Source organism: Octodon degus, unplaced genomic scaffold, assembly GCF_000260255.1.
Source record: "Octodon degus isolate 3935 unplaced genomic scaffold, OctDeg1.0 scaffold00008, whole genome shotgun sequence".
Taxonomy (NCBI): Eukaryota; Metazoa; Chordata; class Mammalia; order Rodentia; family Octodontidae; genus Octodon; species Octodon degus.
In genome coordinates this window covers 21,817,965-21,842,673 of record NW_004524584.1, presented here as the reverse complement: position 1 = coordinate 21,842,673, position 24,709 = coordinate 21,817,965, and the positions used below count along the sequence as shown (strand labels likewise).

General features: G+C 47.6%; 1 protein-coding gene across 1 annotated transcript in view; it reads right to left on the bottom strand.

Moving 5' to 3' along the window:
* Positions 1-24,709, bottom strand: part of Adamts16 (ADAM metallopeptidase with thrombospondin type 1 motif 16) — a 167,642-nt gene that overhangs the window by 55,410 nt on the left and 87,523 nt on the right. The window contains exons 11-17 of the mRNA XM_004625189.2: positions 23,098-23,193; positions 16,353-16,501; positions 14,090-14,262; positions 13,233-13,363; positions 11,103-11,226; positions 10,488-10,732; positions 8,538-8,676 (exon numbers count right to left, since the gene is read on the bottom strand). Coding sequence (XP_004625246.1) covers positions 8,538-8,676; positions 10,488-10,732; positions 11,103-11,226; positions 13,233-13,363; positions 14,090-14,262; positions 16,353-16,501; positions 23,098-23,193 — 1,057 coding nt within the window. The remainder of the gene's footprint in view (positions 1-8,537; positions 8,677-10,487; positions 10,733-11,102; positions 11,227-13,232; positions 13,364-14,089; positions 14,263-16,352; positions 16,502-23,097; positions 23,194-24,709) is intronic.

The window sequence follows — 24,709 nt, the reverse complement described above, 5'->3', positions numbered from 1 at the left end:
AAAATGAAGCCAACATATGCCTTTCTGAGAAAACCTTTGGGGTATGGAAACATGCACTGTCTACAGTCTGTTGAAAGTATGAATAATTTTTAAGTAAATTTGCTTAAATATAAATGTATATAATATACCTGGCATTAAGTATGTGAATGGACAATGGCTCACCAGAAATGGGATATTTTAGGGTATCCAGGAGGAGGGTGTTTTGCAAAGGAAGAGTGTGTGTTATGTGGGCAATGCTCACCTCAGAGGCCCCTCTCAAGGGGCTCAGGATTCAGAGAAGGCATAACTACACTGTGACACTCACAGTGGTGCCACATCAAGGGTAACGCTATGGAGAACACCTGTCTTTATCGCTTACTAGTGTATGACATTTGCAGTGGGAAATACCAATACAGGGACCTCCTGGCTGGGTGCCAGTTGGGCAGGTGGGACTCAAGGACTTGGGCAGTGAGGAAAAAGGGCAGTACTCCCTGAAGTATCTCACTGCATGTGCTCCAGCTTGGATTCTGTTTACTTTTCACCAGTCCCTGGGAGATCTGACATAAGGAAGATCTAGCCTGGAATCAGGGCAGAAATAGCCTTTGCTTCCCATTGATTTATCTGAGATATTGTGGATGGATCCAGACCCCAGAACAACATCAGACAGGACCTGGAGGTTCCCTAAGTCACAGGTCTGAGTGCCTGGCATGTTTAGCTATGGTGGCCAGCTGAGGAAAGACATAGCATGGGAAGCCCATCCTAAGGCCTCTCCCAGCAGGAAGGCAAAGTGGAAGGCGGAGTCGGGACAGTGCCCTCCCTACTATGTTACTACATCCACTCCTGTTATCTAGCCTGAATCAAAAAAATTCATGTCTGAATTCTTGGGATTGTGGCTCAGATGTAGAATTCCCACTAGAAGTCTCACGTTGAGGGCACCTGGCCAGAAGGGGAGAGCCACTGGGGTATGGCCTGGGAGGGTATATTCTTCTCTTTAGTTCCTCTCTTCTCTCCTGCCTCTTGGCTTCCATGGAGTAAGCAGCAGTCTTCCACCAGGCCCTTTCACCATGATGTTATGCCTTGGATCCTGCCAGCCATGGACTGCACCCACTGAAACTGTGAGCCAACAGTAAACCTCCTCCCTTAGTTGTGTATGTTAAATATTTTGTCCCCAGAACTAATATACTTAGGGAGCATCACAGGCTATGGGCACAGGGAACAGGTTTGGGTTATGCTTTACAGGAGCACATTACCTGGTTAATCTGAGGCTGGGGAGAATCACAGGAGATAAGATGGTCTTTGCCCTGAAGTTCTAAGTCACTGGCCTGGCCAACAGTGTCCAAATTTCCACACTCCTAACTATGCCCTTTAGTATCTTCCTAGCTCCTAGGTCAAAACAGTTTTCACTTAGGACTTCCCTCCAAATCCTCCGAAGCCCTTACCTCTCTTGTGGTGCACTGAGAACCCCATGCTCACCCATGAGCTAAGCACACAACCACTTAAGCACTGTCATTTTCTTGTACAATGTCCTTTGCTTCCAAGAGATTTTTTGGGGGGTGGAATCCTTATCAAGGAGCTCCTGCTCACAATATGCATGTGATCTGCATCCTCAAGATCTTGGATTCCAAGCTTATTTGGACCTAAACTGCTAAGGCTTTGTGCTTGATAGCAGTGTTTCTGCATCATGGGGACTTATTCAATCCTCCCTTTTCTCTTCCTATGTACTGGACTGGGTCACACCACTGGTTCCCTAGCTCCCTGGTTGGAGACAGCAGACTACCAGACTTTGAAGACTCTCATGGGTCCTATCTTGCATATGTACACCCATGTAAAGACATAGACGATAATATACAGGAGGATATGAGCATAGATCTCTTAGTTCACTTTCTCTGGGTAACCCTAACACACAGTCCAAACAGTAGCAGACATCAAAGTGAACTTAAGTATCTCTTCCTCTGTTTTCAAATGTCTACTATGCTGAGAAGATAAAGCTATAGAAGCAGCAGCTGCACATGCAATGATGCTGGGCCCTTGCTAGGCTGTTTTCCCATCAGGCTGGACACAACGCGACGAGCTCCACCTGAATGGAGCCTCCCAGCCCTCTGGCTGGCACTTGTGGGGACTCAGGCTTTAGCTCTCTGACTAGCGCACACTGGTGAGGTGCTTTCTCATCACTGCTCACAATCACTTAGCTTTGTCAGAAGGGAAAGCCACGCTGCTCATAGATGCCACAATCAAGCTGGCCAACATTCTGAAGAAAAACCGTATTAATTGATAAGGGAGGGGAAGGATAGCAGATCCAAAGGAGAAAGTCAGACATTCACTGAGAACAGTCAACCGTGGAGAGATGATTCATGGCCCCAGAAGCTGGTGAGCTTCATAATGCTCAGAACAGACTTTTATCCTCCTACAGAAAGCAGCTCTGGCCAGCTCCTTGGAAATCACTTACAAATCTTCATATTTTGTCAAAAGTTCTGAAAGAAGAGCGCTCGTTTTTAAGGACTACAAGTTTATCAAAGAATCTCCAAGTCTTTACTAATTCTAGCTACAGAATGAATTCCAGCTGCAGCCAAATGCTTTACCCGGTTTTCTGTGTTTGTTGCTTTTCAATAAAAAAAGCAGGGAAGTCACAGTCCTCCTGTAAGCAGAAACACACTGAGCGCTGGGAGACAGTCCACAAAGCAACACGTGCATCTCAGGAGAAGCAAGCCCCACACACCTGGGCGCAGTCCGGAGCTTTTTCCAGTCTGTGAGGCAGAAGTGGAACACCTCAAGAACCCAACCTGTGTGTGATTTAGGATGGGGCTCGCATGCTCAATGGCCTTGGTGTATGTAAGTGACAGCTGTGGCAGGCACGATTACCTTGAGCGTAGGACGTCCTAACCCACACCCGCGCTCGGAAGATGGTGACAGTGATCTCTTGTGGTTGGCTACGGCACCTTGCTGTGTCTGCTCAGATATTCTGCCTAAGAGGAAACTGGCTCAATTCCCTAATTTTTCTGACAGCATTATCCTGTCAAAACTGGCAGAGATATTTCAATAGAAAACTTCTCCGGTATTACAATAGAATAACCTCAGGCAGGATACTATTATGGAGAAGAGAGGTTTTTAGCTCAAGTTTTAGAGGCTGGATGTCCAAAGAGCATGACAGTGGCTCTGTGACTCCACTCCCTCCTTAGGTGTATCATATTATGATGGAACCACAACTGGTTTTTCTCTTTTTATAAAGCCACCAGGATTTAATTATGAGGGTTCCACTGTAGTGGCCAAATCCAACCCTGACATTTCACACACGCTCTCCTCTAAACACCATGGTGGGATTAGACATCTATGTGCTTTCTAACACTATCACAAGGTTTGAGGCTTCAACTCCCGCGAGTCTGGGGGACAAGCCACACTCACACAATGGCGGATGCACAGTGCACCTTGCTGTAGGCCCTGCGGCCCATTTCTCAGGTTTTCACTTTGCCGAGTGTGCAGGACAGGGACACCTCCCAGCAGGGTTCCAGAGAGCCAGTCCTCATCACTGTGGGCTCTGTGGAGGGGCAGGATGGATGGCTGCCAGGAAGCGTTCCTGCTATCTGGAAAAAAGTGGACTTCCTGTGTTCGCCCGGACTCTGGGGAATGGACATGTGGATAGAGTGAGCGTCATGCAGGGCAGGCCCTGCGGAAAGTGTTCATGAGACTAACCTTTTTTTTTTTTTTCTTTCTCTTTCCTCTCTCTCTCTCTCAAGGAACTAGGTTTGGGGATGGAGATGTAATCTATACACCTTTAGGCATTGGATAAGGACATAGAAAGCATTTAGAGCTGACCAGTTCCAAGGGGGGCCAAGGCCAGAAAGACAAAAGCAGATCCATTTCAGGTTAAGCTGTGTGATTTCACCCTTGGGATAGGCACTCTGATTCCAAGTTTCAGAACATTCTAGAATACTACGCAAGGATGCAGACGGCCTACCTGAAAACAGCACCTGAGCAAAAACACTAGAAGTCTGGGCTAATAGTTGAGTGCAGAGACCAAAGGCACTGCCTCTCCTAAAACGGCATCTGGGTTTGGCCACTCTGATGGGACACAGGCCACCCCTGAGCTGCCTGTGACAAGCTGCGATGTGTCCTGTGCCAAAGGCCAGGCAGCCTGACTGCTCTCAGATCCTTGCGCACAACTCAGTTCACAAAGAAGAGTCTCCTCCAGACTGTTTTTTTTTTTTTTTAAATATAAATACATTTTTCTTCTATAAACTCAGAACACCACCAGATGCCAAATGCCACACACATCTGAGAAAGACTTGCTGGACAAGCAAGTCATAGTAGTTGAGAAGTAAAGATGCCCAGAAGCTGTAAGAGTAGATAAGTCAGGAAGCAGCTCAGGCAAAACAACAACTGCGGTGCTCCGCGCCACTCACTCTGGAGAAACAAGGAGCACAGCCCAGGGCTCCCTCTCCCTCCAGATGGGCTACGAAGTCTACGCACTAGCTGGCTACATAAGAGAATGAAAGGACGACCCGGTATTAAAAAGACGTGGGTGGGGAAGGTTGCTGATGACTTCATTTCTGTTTTCAAATTGAACTCCTAAGTGAAAAGTCAGCTCCAGAAATATTTATAGATGGGGACGAGATTATTGGTGAAAAATTATTATAAAATACGTTAGTTTATAAGCTAGTTTTAAGAGTTGTCTGAGAAACTTCAATGTTCAAGTACCTTCATGCAGACAGAAAGCCTTGGCCCCAGAGACTGGACAACAGATATCGGAGGGTGGAAAACAGCACCGTCAACCAAACTGTGGCCAGTGCTTCGCTTGGCCAGCGAGACGGAGGCTTTGGATCAGCTTCAGAAAGACACAGGGCCGACTGAGTCACAGGTGCCGACTGGGAAAAGTTACAGCCACAGCATTTTGAGAAAAGATGGAGAATTTTCAAGTAGAACAAGGGCCCAGCGAAGTCTGAACCCCGACCAAAGGTCTCAGCTCAGTGACGGGCACGACTGGCTGAGCTGCTTCCTGACAGTGCTCCGGGCTCCTTGTGACCCTTTGTCCCCGGGTCCATCATGACGACTGAGACTCGGGGAGAGAATCATACTCTCCCTGAGTGTGATTATATAGAAATAAAAAGAGTAAAAAAAGAAGTTGTCAGAAAAGAAGGGGGAAACAATAGGTGAATTACAAAAGTGGCCTATATGTACGCTGCTTTGAGTTCCAAACCCAGCGTACTGGAAAGTCTGTGTAAGTTGAAATGTTAAGAGGATAAAGTCTGGAGATGTAGTGAAAATGATGCATATTGAGCAGCTGAGAAAGGAGATGGCCGTTCCATGCCGTTCCTGTCTGTCTGCTTGGCGCTTCTCTCATACAATGGAAAAGGCAAGAACGGTATGGATTTTCGATTTTCACACGCTGATGTTACCCATTTACACAGTCAGATACACTATTTTCAGATAACAAGACTTAAATAAACTTGTAGTAGCGAGAAGGCCCTCACCAGAGAACTGAGGAAGAATTTTATTTAACCAAATATTTTATTCCAGAAGACATGTCATTAGCTATTACTAAACCCTGAAATTCTCAATGTTCAGAAAGCACAGACAGCAAATTCTAATAAACTATCCAATCAAAGTAACTACATATAATAGGGTGATGTCTGGAGAAGTAAGTGTCTCTCCTAAAATAATCATTTTAATTAACACCCGGTGAATAGCTATGCGATTTAAGGCTGTGGAAGGAAATTGGACAAGTCCACCAACACAGATCAAAGAAGAAACGCACAGTAGACCCAAGTGTGATCGCCTTAATCTTTCACGGTCACAGAACACAGGGGTGGCGGCCCCTTTCTGGGGTCGTCCTCTCGAGGGATCATCGGTGCCAAAGTGCAGCATGAGGAAAGGAAAGCAGTGGCTGCCCCCTGCACGATGTTTGCCTGGAAGCAAGCCGGCTCACTGCGCTGGCTGTGGAATGTGTTCGACACCCAGGGTGTGTGTATGCGACGTGGCATGACCATGTGCTCGGGAGACAGCAGGTCGGCTGCTCCAGGTGACCTTCCGGGGTTCCTTAGGCGGCTCTCCAAGCCTCTGATTTCTACAGACCTTGCACAAGGGGCGGCAATCCTGAGACTTCTGGAAGGTGATAAGGCCTCCCCGGCCTGATCAGCGCAGAACCGCTCCACTCCGCAGGCCTCAAGGGCAGTTCTCAACATTCTGCAAAAGCCAGATGCGAACCCTGTCTGGCCAGTTCCTTTATATTCAGAAGACTGAGAGAAGTTGGTGCATGCCAGCTTAGAGCAGGTGCTCCATAAATGGCAAAGATGGCTTTTTTTTTTTTTTTACCTAATCATATAGAAAATAAGACAGTTCTGGGGGATGCTTTGGGCGGGCAAGAGGGAGAACAAGACAGTGGCACTGAGACTTTATGCCTGCACCACACAGAGGTGGGGCCCTCGGAGGGGGCCCGGTGGGTTACACTGTGGAATCTGTCCCTTCCAGAGCATGCGCACACAGCCAGGGAGGGGTCCTGCTGGAGAGGGGCAGAGTGGGATGGCTCTCACCAAGAAGGGTCCTCCAGGAGCCGCAGCTCCCAGGAGGACATTCCTGACGCTCTGCACTCCTCCTTGTTGGAGTGAGAAACCCTGACTTCCCATCAAAACTGAGAACAGGGCCGGCCAGATAGCTCAGCGGACTAAAGCACCTGCTTAGGCAGAGCACAGCGGCCAGGGTTTGACCTCTGCCATGCTGTGCTGGCCCCGCCCCAGGGGTGTGCTGAGACGGCAGCTGAGAATGGGCATGGTGGCGTGCGCCTGTAATTCCAGCACTTGGGAGGCTGAAAACAGGAGAATCACTATGAGTCAGAGCTGTGTTGCGAGACCCTGTAGACCCTGTACTAAATGCATTAAAAAAAAAATTGAGAACAAACTACACTTTCTCTGGCTGTATAATGAAGCTCTTAGGGAAAGGGACTGGGGAGTGGATTTTAAGTTGATTTCCTCCAGAAGCCCTCAATGGAAGCATTATTCCCATAGGGTAATGAGGTGGTGTACAAGCGCTAGAAATACCAGAGAAATAGGTACAGTGAAGGCAGCTCCCTCTCTCCCGCCTCTGCCTTGGGAAGCTCACGTGGGATTTACAACTGAACATGTGCAACAGAAGGGCTTTGAAATTTGCGATGTCCTCATGCGAATGTCAAGCCTCATGATGCAGTTGTTCTTCCAAGTCAACACTATGTATTAGACGGCCCTCAATAAGGAGAGAGAAAACCAAAGCATAGCTGTGGTTGGACGATCAGACGGGTAAGGGGAAAAGAAGGATCAAAAGCTAGCCTTCACGTGTTGATCAGAGAAGCCCACGCCACGTAGTGCTGTCCAGCTTTTCTTCTGAGGGAGGGAAAGGAGAGCTCCTCCTACCAACTCGCTCATGGCCAAGAAAACTATTTGCTCTCCTCTGTGCAGAAGCAGTCAGATTTCCACGTAGAAAGCCTTTGATTTCTGAATCAATAGCTTCCCTGGTGCCCAGGATTTAAATATCATGCTCCATTCGTAATAGCAAGGAGTAAGGTAGGCCCAGGGCTGTTAATTCCTCAGGTCATTGCTTTTTGTTAATCTTTCCATTTTCCTTTATTTACTTCATTCACTTTTTTGCCAACTATTAAGACTAGGTGGATTCCTTTCTTTGTTATTTTTCCACTTACAAGTTCTTACATTACACAAATTTGTCTATGTGTACTCTTTTACTAAATTCTGTACAAGCTAAAGTTTTAATGATAAAACCTAGGCTGTACCTAGCTGCCACCCATTTGTCCTCTTAGAAACTCATCTGTTTTATCAGATATAATTTACTTTTCTTCTAAAATTGCACCTTTTCAGTTGACACTCTATTCGGTAGTTTATAATGGCTCTAGCTGAGATTGTTTTAGTGGAAGTAAGTAAGACACAGGCTTACAGCTTTTATAGGACTTTTTAGGGGGCAGTACCAGGAATCGAACTCAAGACCTCACTTTTGCCAGGCAGGCTGCACTGCTGAGACACATCCCCCATCCCTGGCTGGGCTTACACCTTTTATGACATTAAGTTAACAAAGCCAACTCTTGTCACCTGATAACCTTTGTGACAAGTTTTTCCTCACCATTCTCATTGAGACCTTATAAAAGTCGTATTTTCTGGGCTAAGTATATAATTCAGACGTAAATTTCTTTCTCTTTCCTGAACGAGATTAGTTAGACGTAAACATCTTACCCTGAATCACTGCACCGTATGTACACAATTTATTTCTCACCACCAACACGTCTAGTAATCACAGCGAATTATATTGGTGCGCTCTCCAGTTGCAAGAACATCCTTAAGATAATCTTAAGTGAGATGGCAGTGGACACCAGCACACAGGGTGGCTGGACTTTTTCAAGGTCACGGACATAGATGAAATGGAGAGGGTAGCTGGGGTTCCCCAGTGTCACTCAGAGCCACTGTATCCATGGTGTCCCCTGGGACTGTCACGACTCTCCTCACAGAAGGGCCTCTGGTAGCCCCTACAGCCCTGACAAGCCCCCTGAAGTGCACGCCAAGGCCCCCATGTAGGAAGAAGGCACCTACCCCCTCCGCAGGAGACCGAGCACTCTGAGCGCAGGATAGCCCATGTGTACCGAGGCTGTGCTGCGGGCTTCTTCCCAGCACTGGACCGGGGCAGCGAGAATTCCCAGGACACTCCCGGGTTCTTGCCCTGGAACAGAAGCTGCAGAAAAGGGAAAAACAAAGCAAATGAAAGTAGAACCCCACAGCCATACAGTAGTTAAAGTGGCTTGCACTGAGCTCCTCAAACCATCAACAGTGTCAGAAGCAGCTGGCGCGGGTGATAAAACTCCATCCTCCGAAACGCACAGCAACTTTCTGCGCAGGGATAACAGCCCCATTTGGACTCAGGCACACCCAGGAAGACATCCGGACTCACATGTGGGGTTTCCTCACACATTTTCAATGCCTGGGCAACCACCAAAAGGAATGAGAGGTCTCCCCAGCTGTTCCTATGAGATCCTGGCGCATGCTCACAGCTGAGAGAGTCAGCAAGTGATCTCTAAAAAGCAGCATCTCACTTCTTCACACATTCTAAAGGGTCAGAGGACCTAAGGAGGCACCATGCATGCCCATTCCTGAAAGATGAGTCATAGCTTTCCCTACTGTGCTCAGGCATCGGAATGTGCATCCAGGGATGGACTCCCTTTAATCCAGGGGGAAGATAGGAGATTAGTAAAGACAGTCAGCTCAAGGTCCCTTTGAGTGGGGCTCCAGTGCATGGAATTGGACTTGGACCCTACACTTCCTCACTTGAAAACCAGCTTTCTGGACCAATTCCTCTCAAAATACACCAGACCCTTGGATCTCAGTGGGAACGCATCCTGTTCTGGAAACCTCACCAATAACCTCTTGATACAAACTCCACACCTCTCCTGCCCTTGATATGATGTTCACCTGATGAATACGCTTGCCCCTGACTTCCTACGCGAGAAAATATCTTCCACTGTGGACCCCACGGCTCAGATCGGGGGGGAGGGGCAGATGTTATGGGACAGGAACAGCTGGGCAAGTAGAAGGCCTCTGCCTCTTGCACTGGGAGCAACTTCCTCCGAAGCCCAACTCATTTGAGCCATCCCCAATCTCTTTTTCTCTGTGACTATTCAAGCTAAGGGGTTCAGATGGTCAGACAGAAGTAAGTGTAGGGTAAGGTAGCAGGAAATACCCTCAAGGTTGGAGGGAAGGGCTAAGGTGGGCCTGTGGAGGTGTAGCTCTGCTAGTGTAATGGGGGAGTATCTCCCAGCACAGCAGAGGATGGGGTGGGCCGTCAGTTGCAGAGAGGTGTGAGGGATTCTGAGCCATGTTACCTCCACAGCAAGGTACAGGCTGGTGGGGCAACTTCTGAAGCCATGACTTTTCTTAAATTGCACACAGAAACAGAAAAAACACAAGGGTTTAGCATATCTCCAACCTGCTGTGGTAGTTTGTTCCGGCCCCTCCAGGATAAATCATGTAAAAAGCCCAAATGCATTCTGGGAGCCCGTGTGTCCCTGTGTGGAGAGCGGAAGGGCAGGCATCAGGATGTGACCCAGACACTGGGGCAGAAGGCCCTGCACGGCTGTGACCAGCAAGGGGTCAAGGCTGTGATGCAGATAGGACATCAGGATGGGTGTCACTTCTGGGTGCTCATTTTGGACCTGTTGTTATGGGACATGACAGAACAATGCTGGTCTCTCCCAAAGCACAGACACAAACAAGGTCCCCAAGAGTGGCTTCTTACAACCACTGAACCTTTGGAAGAATACAGTGGACACTGACTGGTGAAGACTCAAGGTGGGGACACAGGTTCATAAACTCAACCACACACCAGGAACACAAGACGACAGAAACTGGTCTACTGCCCCCTTGAGCCTACGTAGGGGCTACTCTTGTTTCTGGTCACTCTATATACATTTTTGTGTGTTTGCAATTAGTTCAAGAGGCACAAAACCACAAGACTGCCACAGACCACCAAACCAAGAAGCCGGCCTCTACCTCCACGATGAGCGTTTCATTGGTCGGTCCAGCAGAGGTTAAGCTCTCGGGCTCCTTATAGGGCCGTCTGTACTCAAAGGCAGTGCCTGAAAACTTGTACCGTCCTGGCCAGTCCACAGTCCAGTGTCCATTCAAGTAGTACCTTCTGAAGGCATTGCGCACAGAAATGTAAGAAGTAGATATGTTCATCTCATAGATGCGAATACTCCGGGCTCCGGGAGGAATGGTGACCATGTGGTAATACTCTGGATAAAAGAAATGGGGGAAATGTGGAATTTCATTGAACTGAGCCTCTCCCTAATCAAAACTTAAGGAGCTGTGTTTGAGAGAAGTGGTAGATGTGTTTGCTTAATCAAGTATGTTCAATCAAATATGACTTATTTTTATTGATTGGAGTAGAGCTCTGATGATTTCCACTCTTAAAAAGCTAGCAGCCACTTCCTGTCAAAATCAAAGGCTAGACAACTGCGGGGTTCTTGCAGCAGAAAGGGGACAGGGAAGGTCTTTGCTGTCTGAATAGCTGATCCTTATACATTCTCCTCAGCTCCTCCCCCAGACAAGCTACAGTTCAAACCATCCCAGCCTGAGCCCTGCAGGTGTCTCTGAAATACTCACGGTTGGTGTGGTGGTGCTTGCTGTAGACACCCTTGTGAGTCATACAATCTGAGTTATTTCCCTGGCACACCCCGCAGGAGTCCTCCACAGCATCAGATCCAAGGATATTGTCACAACCAACTCTCTGGAGGACCCGTGAGGTCACGTGTCATTCATGAAAGAAAGGACAACACAAGCAATAATGTCACCAACTCACACAGTCGACCTCCTCCCCACTACCACTGAAAATCTCCCCAACAGGGGGATGGTGAACAAATATTTATTGGATACCCAATATGTGCACAGTGAGACTGTAGTTACACTCCCTGGAAGCCTTTAAACACGATATGCAGCCTATGTCTACAACGCTGCTCTCAATGGCAGTACCTACAGCCATAAACTAAGCTTGTGGGTTCTCATGTTGCAGATGCAGGTAAATTACACACTGACACAAGCAGCGTGGTACAATGGCAGGGAATGTGTCCCACACAGGGTCCTCTAGGGTGTCGCTGTGCTCAAGCTTTCTGGGGTGATGACAGAGATGTGGAAGATGCCACAAGGGAGACCCTTCTTAAATCAGAAGAAGCAAAATCATAGGATTTGGGGAGCCTTGATAGTTTCTGTGATCCTTGTTTTACATGCTTCTTACTAAATGGAATGGGCTCTGTATTTAACAGAAAAAGAAAAAAAAATCCATTCAGAACCAAGATAACCAGCCTACAATCCCTTCCTTGGAATTCTTGGGACCAGCTAAAGACGTGTGATCTCTCAAGGCAAAGTGTCACGCACATCCGGTGGTTACGAGAGTCCCAGCAGGACCCTGGCTACCCCATAAGGCACATATTCGTGTTTCTAGAGTACCATGTATACGTATTGATGACATGTAGGGGCAAGAAAACCCACTGATGGTCACACTTCCACTTGGGGCACATTTGGGCACTGAATAAGTCCAGGTCCCTAAACGCTCATAGCTCTTTGGATTTTCATTTTTCTCCTGCCTTTTAGGTTTCAGAATTGCACATAAGGGACTGTGACCCTACAGGTATTTGACTATCTAATGTTCTTAGTGGGCATTCAAAATAATAAGGTATTTAACAAATCAACATATAATTGTGCATCTAGCAGAGTTGCCCTAGAGAGCTGGGGGATGACACGGGTCACAAGGCCACACGTGGAGGAAACTAAAACTATGCCTGAGTTTTGGACATGAGCATGGACTCACTTCTGCATGCAGGACTAGCTGTTCCCTGCAGCGCATCTGCTTGGGTGGCATCTTATCTATGTCAGAATTCTTCCACATCCTTGTCTTTGTGAAGGGCAACAAGCTCCTCTTATTCTTTTTTTGAGACAGCACCTGGTTGACTAGACCCGGCTGACCTTGATCTCATACCCATCCTCCTGCCTCAGCCTCCTGAGTGCTGACAGTGTAGGTGTGCACCGCCATACCACCATGCCCGACTACGCCTTCATGGGTCCCTTGGCCACCTACACTTTCCCTGCCTGTCTTCTTTCTCTCATGTGCTCATCTCCTGTGCTGTCCTATCCTGTGGCACTCTGAGCTGAGCTACTGAGGGGGTCACAGCACAATGACAGCAGAAAAGAGGGCCTCAGGCTCCCTGCAGTCCCTGCCTCTCCTGAATGCCCAGAAAGTGCACCTTAATCCTAAAGCTCCACTGCCTTAACCCCACGCCTGTTCTCCATGGGTACAAGGACAGGACTCTCAACTCCTGCTGTGGCAGTGGTGGCCACAGCGAGGCTGCAGCCCATCCCTCCCTAGTTGTGTCCACCTCTGTTGCTCCTGTGCCTGAATCAGCTCCTACCAGCCCCAGCTTTGGGTACCACACTGTCCTCTCTGCTTCCCCAGCACCCCTCTTCCATGCCAGCTTTTTGGGTGGGTCTAGCTTACAGATGCATGCTTCTCCCAGGTGCTCTCCAATGTCCCAGACCCACAGCTAAGAGCAGCATCCCTGGCCTCCGCCTAGCAGCGCAACAAAGCAGAGCCATCAGCGTGCACCTCTGGCCTCTCCCCCCTGCCTGTGACCTGCAGCAAGGGGTTTTCTTATGCATTTGGTCTTTCTAGCCCTGCAGGGTGCCTGGTGCAAAGCAGACCATCCGGAGACATTTGTTGAATGAAGAAGCAATCATGATTACCTCACATATCCCATCTACACAAACATTACGGCTATCCTCCGAGCATGGAGTCCCATCTTTCACTTTATTTGACAAAGAAAAGAAGAAATCAAATCCTTCTGCGATACAGTAGAGTTTGCATAAGTCCTGATCTTAAAAAGAAATACACACACAAACACAAATAAGAAAGATACTTAAGCTCGGATCATTTTGCTCTGAATTTTAGATAGATTTTCTATTTTTCCCCCATAAAATAACTCCCACAAAATAACATATAGCAAAGACATTTTTCAGTGGTCTCCCTGTTACGTTTGCTGTTATTATTTCTTAGTGTTTGCTCCTAATTTTAACTCTCCTGCTCCTTACTGATCTTTGATGTAATGGTTGGCACATAGTAGGCATTCAATAAATATTTGTTGACTTCCTACAACATTAATGCTTTACTGCATGTTGCTGCTCTTTTGTAGACATGAGAAGGGTCACTATCATTTTTTAATAATATGAAAAATTCTCATGGAGAATAACAAAATTTAAAATTATTACTGAATATCTTCACGCAGTTGATGAAATGCATGCTATTTTTTAAAGATAAAGAATTGACTTTTAGGCCAATTTGCTTATCTTGTGCCACTGTCCTCGGCCTGGCCTGGGGCCTTCTGACCATGACTGGTCAAAGGCAGCTAAGATGCCAGGGCAGTGTGGCAGGCCAGGTAAAAGCCACTCCCAGGACAGACGGAATGCATGGCAGTGACCGCCCAGAGCTAGGACAACTGGTCTACCTGAATGCTGCCTTAGCAAGCACAATTTTATCACAATTTTTTAACAGGCTAAGGTGGCGGAGTGCAGGGTGTGGCTAGGAAGCGAGGCTGGAGATTTACCTTCCACCTGTGTGTACGGTTTCCACTTGTAGTGCCACCCGCGGAACCGCTTGCTGTTGTGCTCTGCACACTGGGCAGCACGGAAGTCCACGCTGTCCTGGGGACACTGGTGGCTGTTGCAAAGCTTCAGGGTGCGCCTGGAGCCCTCACAGAACTTCCCGCCGTGGGATGGTCTGGAATGTTTGTTTTATAGTTAGAAACCTCTCAGAGTTCACATCGCTACTCTCATCCTCCTGGGGATGGACATGTGCAGGGCAGACGGGGCTACAGCTGCAATCTACCGTGAGCGGGAAGCTCAGGAAGTGCGCTTGGAAGCCAGGTGTGACAATGCGCAACTGTAATGCCAGCACTTGGGAAGCTGAGGCAGGAGGATCATACATGCAAGAGCCGTTGAAGGCCACCTGAATCTGTATATGAGACTTTGTGTCAATAAAAAAAAAAAAAAAAAAAGCATTCTGGGCAGCAGTTGCTGAGATGTTCCTGCATTGGTGTGACACAACTTCTCTCCACTGCCTACCTCTCTGTGACTAGGCCAGGACATCAGGGCCAAGTCAGGCAGCATCTAGAACCACCCTGCTCACTTGTGGGATTTGCATACACTCCAGGGGACAGCACCTGGTGGGCAGATGGGGCTGGGGGTAGGTGTGGGAAGCATGGGGAAGGATGGCTTAGATCTTAGCCCGGGAGGATGAGAAGCCCCGTCCCTGGCTCTATGGTGATTCTCCCACACCAACTTGTCCTCCAACAGAAGCCCAGTGGATCAGTGAACGTGCCAGATGGAAAAACAAAATTTTGGGCTTTGCTTTTGCACAAAAGGATTGGTCTTACTGATTCCTCCTCACCTGTGTGCCATACACTATTCCAGGGAGCTGGCTATTTAAGCAGACCTTTGGTACTTCAAATATTTATAGTTAAAATCTACTTCATGAATATCACTAAATATGGGTTGGTTATTTTTTGCATGATTCAGGAAATCCTGTAAGATGTGATCAAAATCTATGGTGCACCTTTAAGTTTTAAGAAAAAGTACTACAGTAAAAGACATACTGTCATGAATCTCTCTCAAAATCTTTTCCCTCACATCTAGTACACTTATCCCACTAGCCTTGCTGCTTTCCGAAGCAGTTCTGGAAGTCCTCTTTCAGTAGTGTCTTTATTTGCGCAGTTTTGGCTTACCCTGATGTTTTTTGGTACTGGGGATTGAACTCAGGACCTTGAGTTTGCCAGGCAGGTGCTTATGTTGCTGAGCTATCTCCCCAGCTACCTTGATGCTTGGAATTCGTTCAAAATATATCTCTTTCAAGGTCCCTTTGACTTCAGGGCACAGCTAGAAATCACAGGGTGCTACAGGTCTGGTTCATAAGGAGGATGGGGTCACCTGATTATGTTCTCCCCGGTCTGGCTTTTCCCTCAGTAACACTCAGCATTGACTGTGCATTTGATCACACCTTGTATATTAAAGAGAAAAGAAGCGCTGGACTCAGGCTTTCACAGAGAGCAAATTGGTCAAGCAGTGGCCGTGACTCATCCACATGGCTGACACTGACAAAGGATCTGCAAACTGCGGCACAGGGTTTCAGGGTAAATCCTGAGGGGATTTGACTGACCTTATCAGATACAAAAGTTACATTTTTTGTTACATAGGTCTTGCTTTCTCTTGGTATTAACCATCCAGCAGAAAAGTATAAAAATGAGGTATAAAACGTAAAGCCATATTAATATGCTAAGCTGTAAAAGGCTCAAGTCAACAACTTCTGACATTGCCAGTCCTACGGATAACCTACTATTATTATGGACTACTGGACTATATTGGAATATTTTGCTGAATTCACACACCTACAATACTTAAATGGCAATGGAATTACCCATCTCTAACAAAACTAAACCAAAAAGGGGGATATAAATGAAGAACCATTTTGTAGTGAAATATCTATATATCTGTATATACAAAATAGTTAGGATAGATATACAGCTACTATTTCTTAATTCAATGAGAAGAAAGATTTGTACTAATAGTGTTTGGACAGGATATCATGTCTGCATCTTGACCTATGAATAACTATGAAGACAACAATATGCAATGTATTAATTACTGTAACTGTCCTACTAACCTGTTTTGAAACTGTTTCATTGTTATTTGTTTCACAATGAAATTAATTTTAAAAAAAGTGCTGGTGTCTAGTGCCCTCCTCCTTCGCATGTCGCATGACCTGGTGGAAAGTGAGGAGTTAACAGAGCCCAGCTAAGGCACAGGCACACGTACTTGGGGTTGGAGCAGAGGCGATCCCTGTGGGACACGCCTCCCCCGCAGGTCCTGGAGCAGGGGGACCAGGGTGACCAGTCTGACCAGCGGCCATGGGTGGGCTTGGGGCCTTCGTCTCCGTGCTTCACACACTGCCCTCCGCGGCACCACTAAACATTGAAGAAAGAAACACAACATTCACATGTGCTGTGGACGGCAGGTGGGCTCGTCCCCTCACTACCCTAGTGGGGAGTCGTGACACAGGAACATGCTCACTCCCCTGCCCAGGTGGCAGAGGCAAGGAAGGCGCCTGCAATGTTGCTTCTTAGATCTTCCAAGCTTGGCGTTATACTGTATATTCACACAGACGAGGGGTGACCGAAACATAGAGTGAATGTTTACACTGTAAATAGCATCTTTTACTGTAATTTGCAAAAAAAAAAAAAATCAAATATATTATGTCTTTTGATCATCTCTTCTAGAGGTGAATAGAAAAATGATTTTTTCAAACCTTCAAGCACCAGGAAGCGAGCAGGTTTCACGCAGGAGTGCTGCACAGACACGGACAATGATGTGGCCGTTCTCTCCCGCAGCAGAGCTGCCCAGGGCGGATGCTCCCAGCAGGGCGGGCGAGGCTCAGGAGGGGAGTCCAGCTGCAGGCTGGGGCTAGGTGCATCCGCCCTGGAGCAGCTGGGCCTGGAGCTGCACTGCTACACTGGGGCCGTGCGCAGGTCACCCCACTGTCCAGTCTGCGCGGAATTCTACCATCTCCCACGGCTGGAGATGGGGTCACCTCCCCTTTCTCAGAAAATACACTCAGTGCTTTTGCTTCCTGTGGAAACCCATGTGGGGTGGGACTTCTGCCACTCCAGTGCTGGCACTGCGTCACCCTCTGTGTAGCAGTGCCAGGCCTGCTGTGGTGTGGCGTCACCTGTGAGGAGCTCAGCAGTCCAAGCTGTCAGCTGAGGGACAGAAGGAAGATGCCCGCCATGGCCACTTGCTTGGCACAGCAGAGCCTGGCTTTTGGGTGGGGCCAGGTGATCCCAGTATTGCATGCTGGGAGTAGAATTAGCTGCAGGGAAACATACTACTTGTATAAGTGGAAAACCACACTAGGATCACGAGTAATGGATCCCTAGGTTAAAACTGGACAACCTCTGCCATCTGACCCCTGCTGACAGGCACAAACGGCAAATTCAAATGGTTCTTATTTAAGATTACTCAAGGAAAAAAAACTGAATCATGAAACAAGTCATTTTGAAAGCCTCACCCATTCAATTCTTTTATTCTTGTCTGTAAGCAGGAATAAAAAATATATATATAAACAGGAAAGGCAAACACCAAAAGTGTTTCTTTTCCCATCATTGCCTGGCTTGCTGCAGGTGACCCACTAAAGCCCAGCAGTCCCCTGAGGTCAGTGCAGATCCTGGAGTGGGGACCGAGTCCTGGAATACCTGAGCCCTCTTTTTTTTTTTTTTTTTTTTGCGGAACCGGGGATTGAACTCAGACCCTTGTGCTTGCCAGGCAAGCGCTTATTCTATTGAGCTATCTCCCCAGCCCCAACCTGAGCCCTCTTGAGAGAGCAGAGAAGAGAGCGAGGCTGGCGGTGCACACCTGCACAAAGCCTGCAGGGAGGAGGGGAGGCCAGGTGTGTGCTCGCTGTTGCTGCTCTTTGTTGTATTGTGTTAAAGAAAAATGTTGTGTTGCAGCTTTCCAAAATAGGAGGCAAAAAAAAACAGAAAAGAGGGGCCGGCAAGCTAGCTCAGCAGACTAAAGCGCCTGCTTAGGCAAGCTTAGGCAAGGGCCAGGAGCGCGGTTCAATACCAGGCACCACATGCCACACCAGTCCCACCCCCAGGGTGGGTTGAGCCAGCCACAGAGCTGGGTATAGTGGCGCAGGCCTGTAATCCCAGCTCTGGGGAGGGTAAAAGCAGGAGGATCACCATGAGTCTGAGCTGCACAGTGAGACGCTGCAACAACCAAATACATTAAAAAAAGAAAGAAAAGAAAAGAAAGAAAGAAAAAAAAAAAAAAAGAATCCACAAGTTTGATAACTCAGAAAATACTTGTAAGAGAATCTGTCTTGGTTTGCAGATGCAGAAGAGAACTGAATTTCCTGAACAGAGGCAGGGACGTAGGCAGAACTGTGGAGCCAGCACCCCACTTCCTCAGGTCTCCGAGTCTAGCGAGGCCTGTGGAAAGGAAGTGTATGCGTGGTACGGAGGGGGCACTGGCTGCACCTGTTTCTGCTGGGCACCCGTGGGCAGCTGCACAGTGGGTCACGCCGGTACCTCCCACATGGTGTTCATACCTGGCAGAGTCCACAGGTCCAAAGTGGACAGTGACATTGTCATAGCATCCCACTGTGGCTTTTGTTTTGTGGTACCAGGAACTGAATCTAGGGCCTCTGTACTGAGGGGACACCATCAGCTCTTTATTTTTTATTTTGAGACAGGCTTTTGCTAAGTCACAAAGCTGCCCAGGCTGGGGTCAAACTTGCATTCCTTCTACTCTGGTCTCCCAGAGTCCTGATATCACAGCTCTGTGCCACCATTTTTCAGTTTTTTAAACTGGTTTCTAAAGGGAAATTTCTAAGACGCACACGGTAGCTTTAGGAGAACGTCGGAGCCAGCACCCCACCTTATGAGTCTCCAAGTCCCTTCACCTCTCCCCCTTCTCTCCTCAACCTTGAAATCTCCAAAATTAAGGACTTCAAAAATAGAGGGAAAATTTCTTATCCTGCCTAGCAACTTCCAATAGCTCCATAACATCCTGAAACGTCCAGGGTTCCGAATTCCACCTGCCTCGCTGTCTTTCCCATCTGGAATGAGATTCATCTGTCTCGTTAGCTGATGGCTCTTCAGCATCGCGTCTACCCTTTCTCTTAATCTTCTCTTTCCTGCTAGTTCACTCGTTTGTCCGGCACAGCCTCTCACAGTCTGCATCTTGATGGTGGCCTCTCCAGGGCACCTCCACACACGGTTCTGTGTCCTCTGAGTTTGTGGCACCAGGGTGAAAGCAACTTCATACATCTTTAGGTTAACATGCTCTGTTTTGCTTTTGATAGGGGTTATGCTAAGAAAATTTGAAGTAACTTTGAATGTTGACATGTTCTTTCAACGTATATGGTTTACCCCTTTACCTATTCATTTGCAGTACCAGGAACAGAACCCAGAGCCTTCACACTGAGCTACAGTGCCAGGTTTTTGTTCTGTTTTTCCCATACAGGAATCGAACTTAGGCCCTTTCACTTGCCAGGTAGGCACTTATGCTGCGGAGCTGTCTCTCTAACCCTGACACTTTTTTTTTCAAACACGGTCCCTCTAAGCTGATAAGTTAACCAGGCTAAGTTTGGATTCACAGTCCTCCTGCTGTAGCCTCCCCAAATGCTAGGATTAAATGTTCTTCCATGCCTGGCTTATCATTTCATTTTTTTTTAATATATAAGAAAATAATTATATAGTTCAGGATTTCCTTTTCTTTGATAAAACTTTTCCATCCTTTTTTTCTTGTTTCTTTTTTATATGAGATAGGGTCTCACTACGCAGCTCAGATTTGTAGTGATCCTCCTGGCTCAGCTTTCCCAGTGCTGGGATCACAGGCATGTGCCCCATGCCTAGTTTTGGGGCTGGCATGGAAGGTGCTTATGTCACCAAGCTATCTCCCCAGCCCATCCATCCTATTTTTCTATGTCATGTATGTTCCATAGATCATTTCTCAGAAGGCTGTGGACAGCTTCCCCCTTCTTTTTTATTCTAACACCTACATAACACTCCACCCAACGTTGTTCATTTCTTGGCCAGTTTCTTCTTGATGGACATTTGTATCGTCTCCCGTTCTTTGTTCAGATAATCACAGATGCGATTAGTTTTCTTGCAAATCTATCTTTTGCTATTCCTACCAGTGTATCTTTAAGAAACTTTCCACTTAAAAAACAGTTTTTAAAAATCACCTTTCAGAGAATTTGAACCGCAGGCTCGTGGTCTCCCAAGGAGTTAGGGGAGGCTACTTAGGTCCCGGGGGTGCGCATGCAGGCACACACAGGGGCACACACAGCGCTCCGGATGCAGCCGCAGGCAGTTCACAGAAAGCGTCAATCCTGCACTCCAAGACACCAGCTCCCTCTCTGTGGCTTTGCTTTCCATTTCCTTTTGTCTGACCAAGGGCAGCACCCAACAAAGGACTTTTTCCTTCCTGCGTTTGCATTGGATGCTTGAGGTCTTTGTTTTCTGCGGTCAACCATGGTCTGAGAATATGGAATAGAACATTCTAGAAAGGAACAATTCATTGATTTTTAACCTGCATCATTCTGCGCAACAGGATGAAGTCGTGCACCATCCTATCCCCTCTATCCTGCCCTGGGGGTAAAGCACAGCCTCCTTGGACCACTGCTCCCATCCCTCGTGTCCTCACCGTGCTGGTTATCAGATGCTGGACTGCAGAACCAGGTGCCATGCTCCAGTGACCTGTGTGCTGATACCTCATGCTAGGGCACAGCATCTTTGTCACCCCTGAGTGGGTGAGGCACCATCTTTCCTGGTCGCTGGAAGAAGGCTGAGAACAGGACATTGACACGGTTCTACCTTCGGCTCCTGAATTTGTTCAATCCTGCACATGCCACATCTTGACAAGGAGAGTTATTTCAGCGTGGGCACCTACGTGGGTCCCAGGAGCTCGGGCACAGCCCAGCCCCACCTCCTATGTCTTGTCAGTTCTCTACTTTGCGCATTGTGAGTGCTCTTCGTGGTCACAGAAAGGTGAGCAGGGACACCACCACGAGCCCAGAAAAGGCTACGATGAGCCCGGTACATTGTGAAGGCACTGGGAAACTTCACGAAGTGTTTCTAAGTATTTGCATTTTCTTATGCCAAAAATGGTTCTTCAGTACTTGTCAGTCTTGGCTGTCCTCATGAGCTCAGGAATCAATGAATGTGATGTTCTGAGGGACGAATGTATTTTGAGAGAGACCACACTTACAGGATACTGTGACAAGTATTCTATTTTACCACTGTAGCTTCCTGCAGTTAATCTCCTATCATGCCTAATTCATACACTAAGCCTTATGATTTTAAGGGTGTGTGGCCTGCAGGTCCTGTCTCTCAATCTCTCTCTCTGTCTCTCTCTGTCTGTCTGTCTGTCTGTCTGTCTGTCTGTCTCTCTCTCTCTCTCTCTCTCACTCTTTTTCTCTCTCTCTCTATGAAAAGTACAGTCAAGCAAGGTTTAATATGGTCAGAACTCCAGGTGCCCACTGGTGTCCAGAAATGGGAGTCCACCGTGTGGAGATGCAGCTTCCACACACACACCCACGCCTTTGAGCGGTGCCCCGTGGTGCTCGACACAACTTCCCATCTCGTCAGTGGCCAGTATGCTCCGTGACAGTGGGCACTTTCTCAGGAGTTCATCACGTGTACACAGGTGTTTCTGGCTTGGGCACTGCTGACAGAGTCCTCATGCTGTACACAAGCCCCATGGACACAGGGACGTGTGTGGGAGAGTAAACAAGCTGACACTGGGGAGCAAAGCCAGCTCCAGCTCTCAGGTCTACGATCTGTGTGATCGGGAAAAGTTACATGCTCTGAGCCTCTGCAGCCTCCTATGAAGATACGAGAGTGGAAACTAGAAGGTAGCACCCTTCTGCAGTGCTACGGATGGCACGGGCCCAGTGCCAAGCAGGGAGACTCCACAAAGGGGGAATAGACTCATTGCTAAATTTATTTCTTTATTTTTGGCAGAACCGGGGATTGAACTCAGGCCCTTGTGCTTGCCAGGCAAGTGCTTATTCTACTGAGCTATCTCCCCGGCCCCTTGCTAAATTTATTTTTATTGTGGTTCCCCTTTGGGAGTGCTGGGGATGGAGCCCAGGGCCACATGGATGCTAGGCAAGCTCTCTTCCACCAAGTACTGCCCTAGGCCGAGTGTTGGTTTAATTCATACTAAGTATCCACAGTGACGGGAGATCCAGTGCCGTGTGTGTGTGTGTGTGTGTGTGTGTGTGTGTGTGTGTGTGCATGCACAAACAGGCAGTGGAAGCTCACATGGCCCCTCAGAGTGCCACCGTGAAGTCCAAGGTTGGCACTAAAACATAAATCGAATCTTAGTCAAGTGGCAGAATGGGGACGGGCGGAGGTCTTAGAAGGCTTAGGCAGCTCTGTGGAGGCCAGAGGTACAGGGGTGTTTGCTAGCACATCTAGGTGCTCTGATCTCCTCCACACAAGTGCACGGCGACACACAGAACATACAACAAACAGCGCTCCTGCAGAGCACTCGGCCGCTTTGACCCGGGGTCCTGGGTCCTCTCTGATGGGCTATGGTCTTTCCAATGCAAAGAGAAAAGCTAGGTTTAAACTGTAAGGTAAAATTATTTAAAGTGCTATCAAAAGTTAACTCAACAGTTCTTTGAAGATAAACAAAATGTAATAACGCAGGGATTGTTTTGTGGGAACACCACAACGATATCACTAAGAAAAAGAAACCTGACTGGGAAGGATCCAGGAGGCCAGGGCTGCCAGTGCCTTCCCAGGCAGGAACAGATGGTGTGCCTGGTGTATCTTCTTACTAAATAGGTGCACTCACCATCTATTGATTAACTTTTGTACTTATTAACTATATTCCCACGAAAGCGATAATGAGTATCAATATGAAATGGAGATGCTTTGACATGGGTATCCAAACAAGTGTACGCACAGGAATATGCAAAGCCCCAGGTTAAACATCCCAGGAAGCATGGTCCCTCACACTGAAGACTGGGCCAGCATTGGCTTCTTACCATGTCCTGCCCACACTGGGTGCCCTCTGCAGCTGGCATGAACTTGGTCTCACACTTTCTTCCAATCCGATGGCACCACAGGGCTTTGCAGATGTCCTAATGGGGGGAGGGGAAGCTCATCAGTGTTGCAGTGAGTCCTGTTCCGACAATAAAATGTCAACGGAGAGTTCAAGGGAAAGAGGCTGATATAAATCAAAAGTAATAGGTACACATGACAGATGAGGAACTAAAAGACCTATGTCCTTGTCATAGTTTGGGGTTTTGAAAGGGGAACAATACAAAACAGAGCACAAATTTTATAAGACTATTTATAATGAATCACATGAAGAATCACAGGAAGAGTATAGGAAATCTGACCACACACTGAGGAGCAAAGTGTCCATCTGAGGACCTGGATCCTACAATAATGTCCCAGTTGTATGAGCCCAGCTGAAGACCTAGAGCCCATAACAATGCCTCCCACAGGTCCAAATGGAGGCCTAGAGCCCAGGATAAGGTCCCATGCAGGCCTGTTTTACAGATCTGTGCTTGGAAGGCCCAAAGGTCATGGTGGAAGCTATGCCAGCAGGACAAAGGCTGTGTACTAGCAGGCTGAGAGACCCGAACTGGAGCCAGGAAATGACACTCAAGGTAAGAGCTGGAACTCCCCCGAAAAGTGCCGTAGCTATTGTAGGCAACAGTGTGGTCCCACACTGTTCCAATGATGAGGAAAGTTGAGTTCCCATCACAAGAGTCAACATGACAAGCTTCTCCAGGAGACTGAGCTGTGCACCTTCTCGCCCTCTGGAGCCAGGAGGATGCTCAAACTGAGGAACACAGCTTGCCCTATGGGAACCACAGCCGTCCTCAGTAACAACGAGGTCCTGAGCTCCTCCTCTGAGGAGAACATCCCAGGGCATCAGGAAAGCCAGCATGCCAAGGTCCTCCAGCAGAACAGCCCAACAGAACCAGCAGCTTCCACGGCTCCAACACCTTCTCCAAACAGCTTCCCTAATAGCCTCTTTTCTTCTCCTCCAGTTCTGCCTCTTCTGCTGCTGGCAACAATCCTCATGGGGGCCTCCCATCCCTAGCACCATGCTAGTTCAGTTCAGCTGGGTGTACAAGTTGACTGCCTGTTTGGCACTCCACCACAGCCCTAGATCCGGTTCAACTTAATTCAGCCTTGAAACTTGACTTATACTTATTCTTCATAAATTTAACATTATTTTTCTAAGTTAAAAGTAAAATATAGGGGCCGGGGAGATGGCTCAGTAGAATAAGTGCTTGTCTGGCAAGCGCAAGGGCCTGAGTTCAATCCCTGGTACCGCCCTGGTGGGGGTGATATTGTGAAAAAGTAAAATATTTTTAATCCAAATATTGCAGAAAACTATGAAAATATTACAATTCAGAAAGCCCAACTAGATATTTTATACTTTACTGTTTTCAACCTTACCTTCTACTAAACTTCCCAAATCTAAAACTTAATGTTTAAATAAAAAATGAGCACATTATTGCTTCACCCACACATCATTCATCTATCTATTTATCCTTCTATCCCTTCATCTTTCCATCATCCATCCATCCACCCACCCACCCATCTACCCATCCATCCACCCACCCACCCACCCATCCA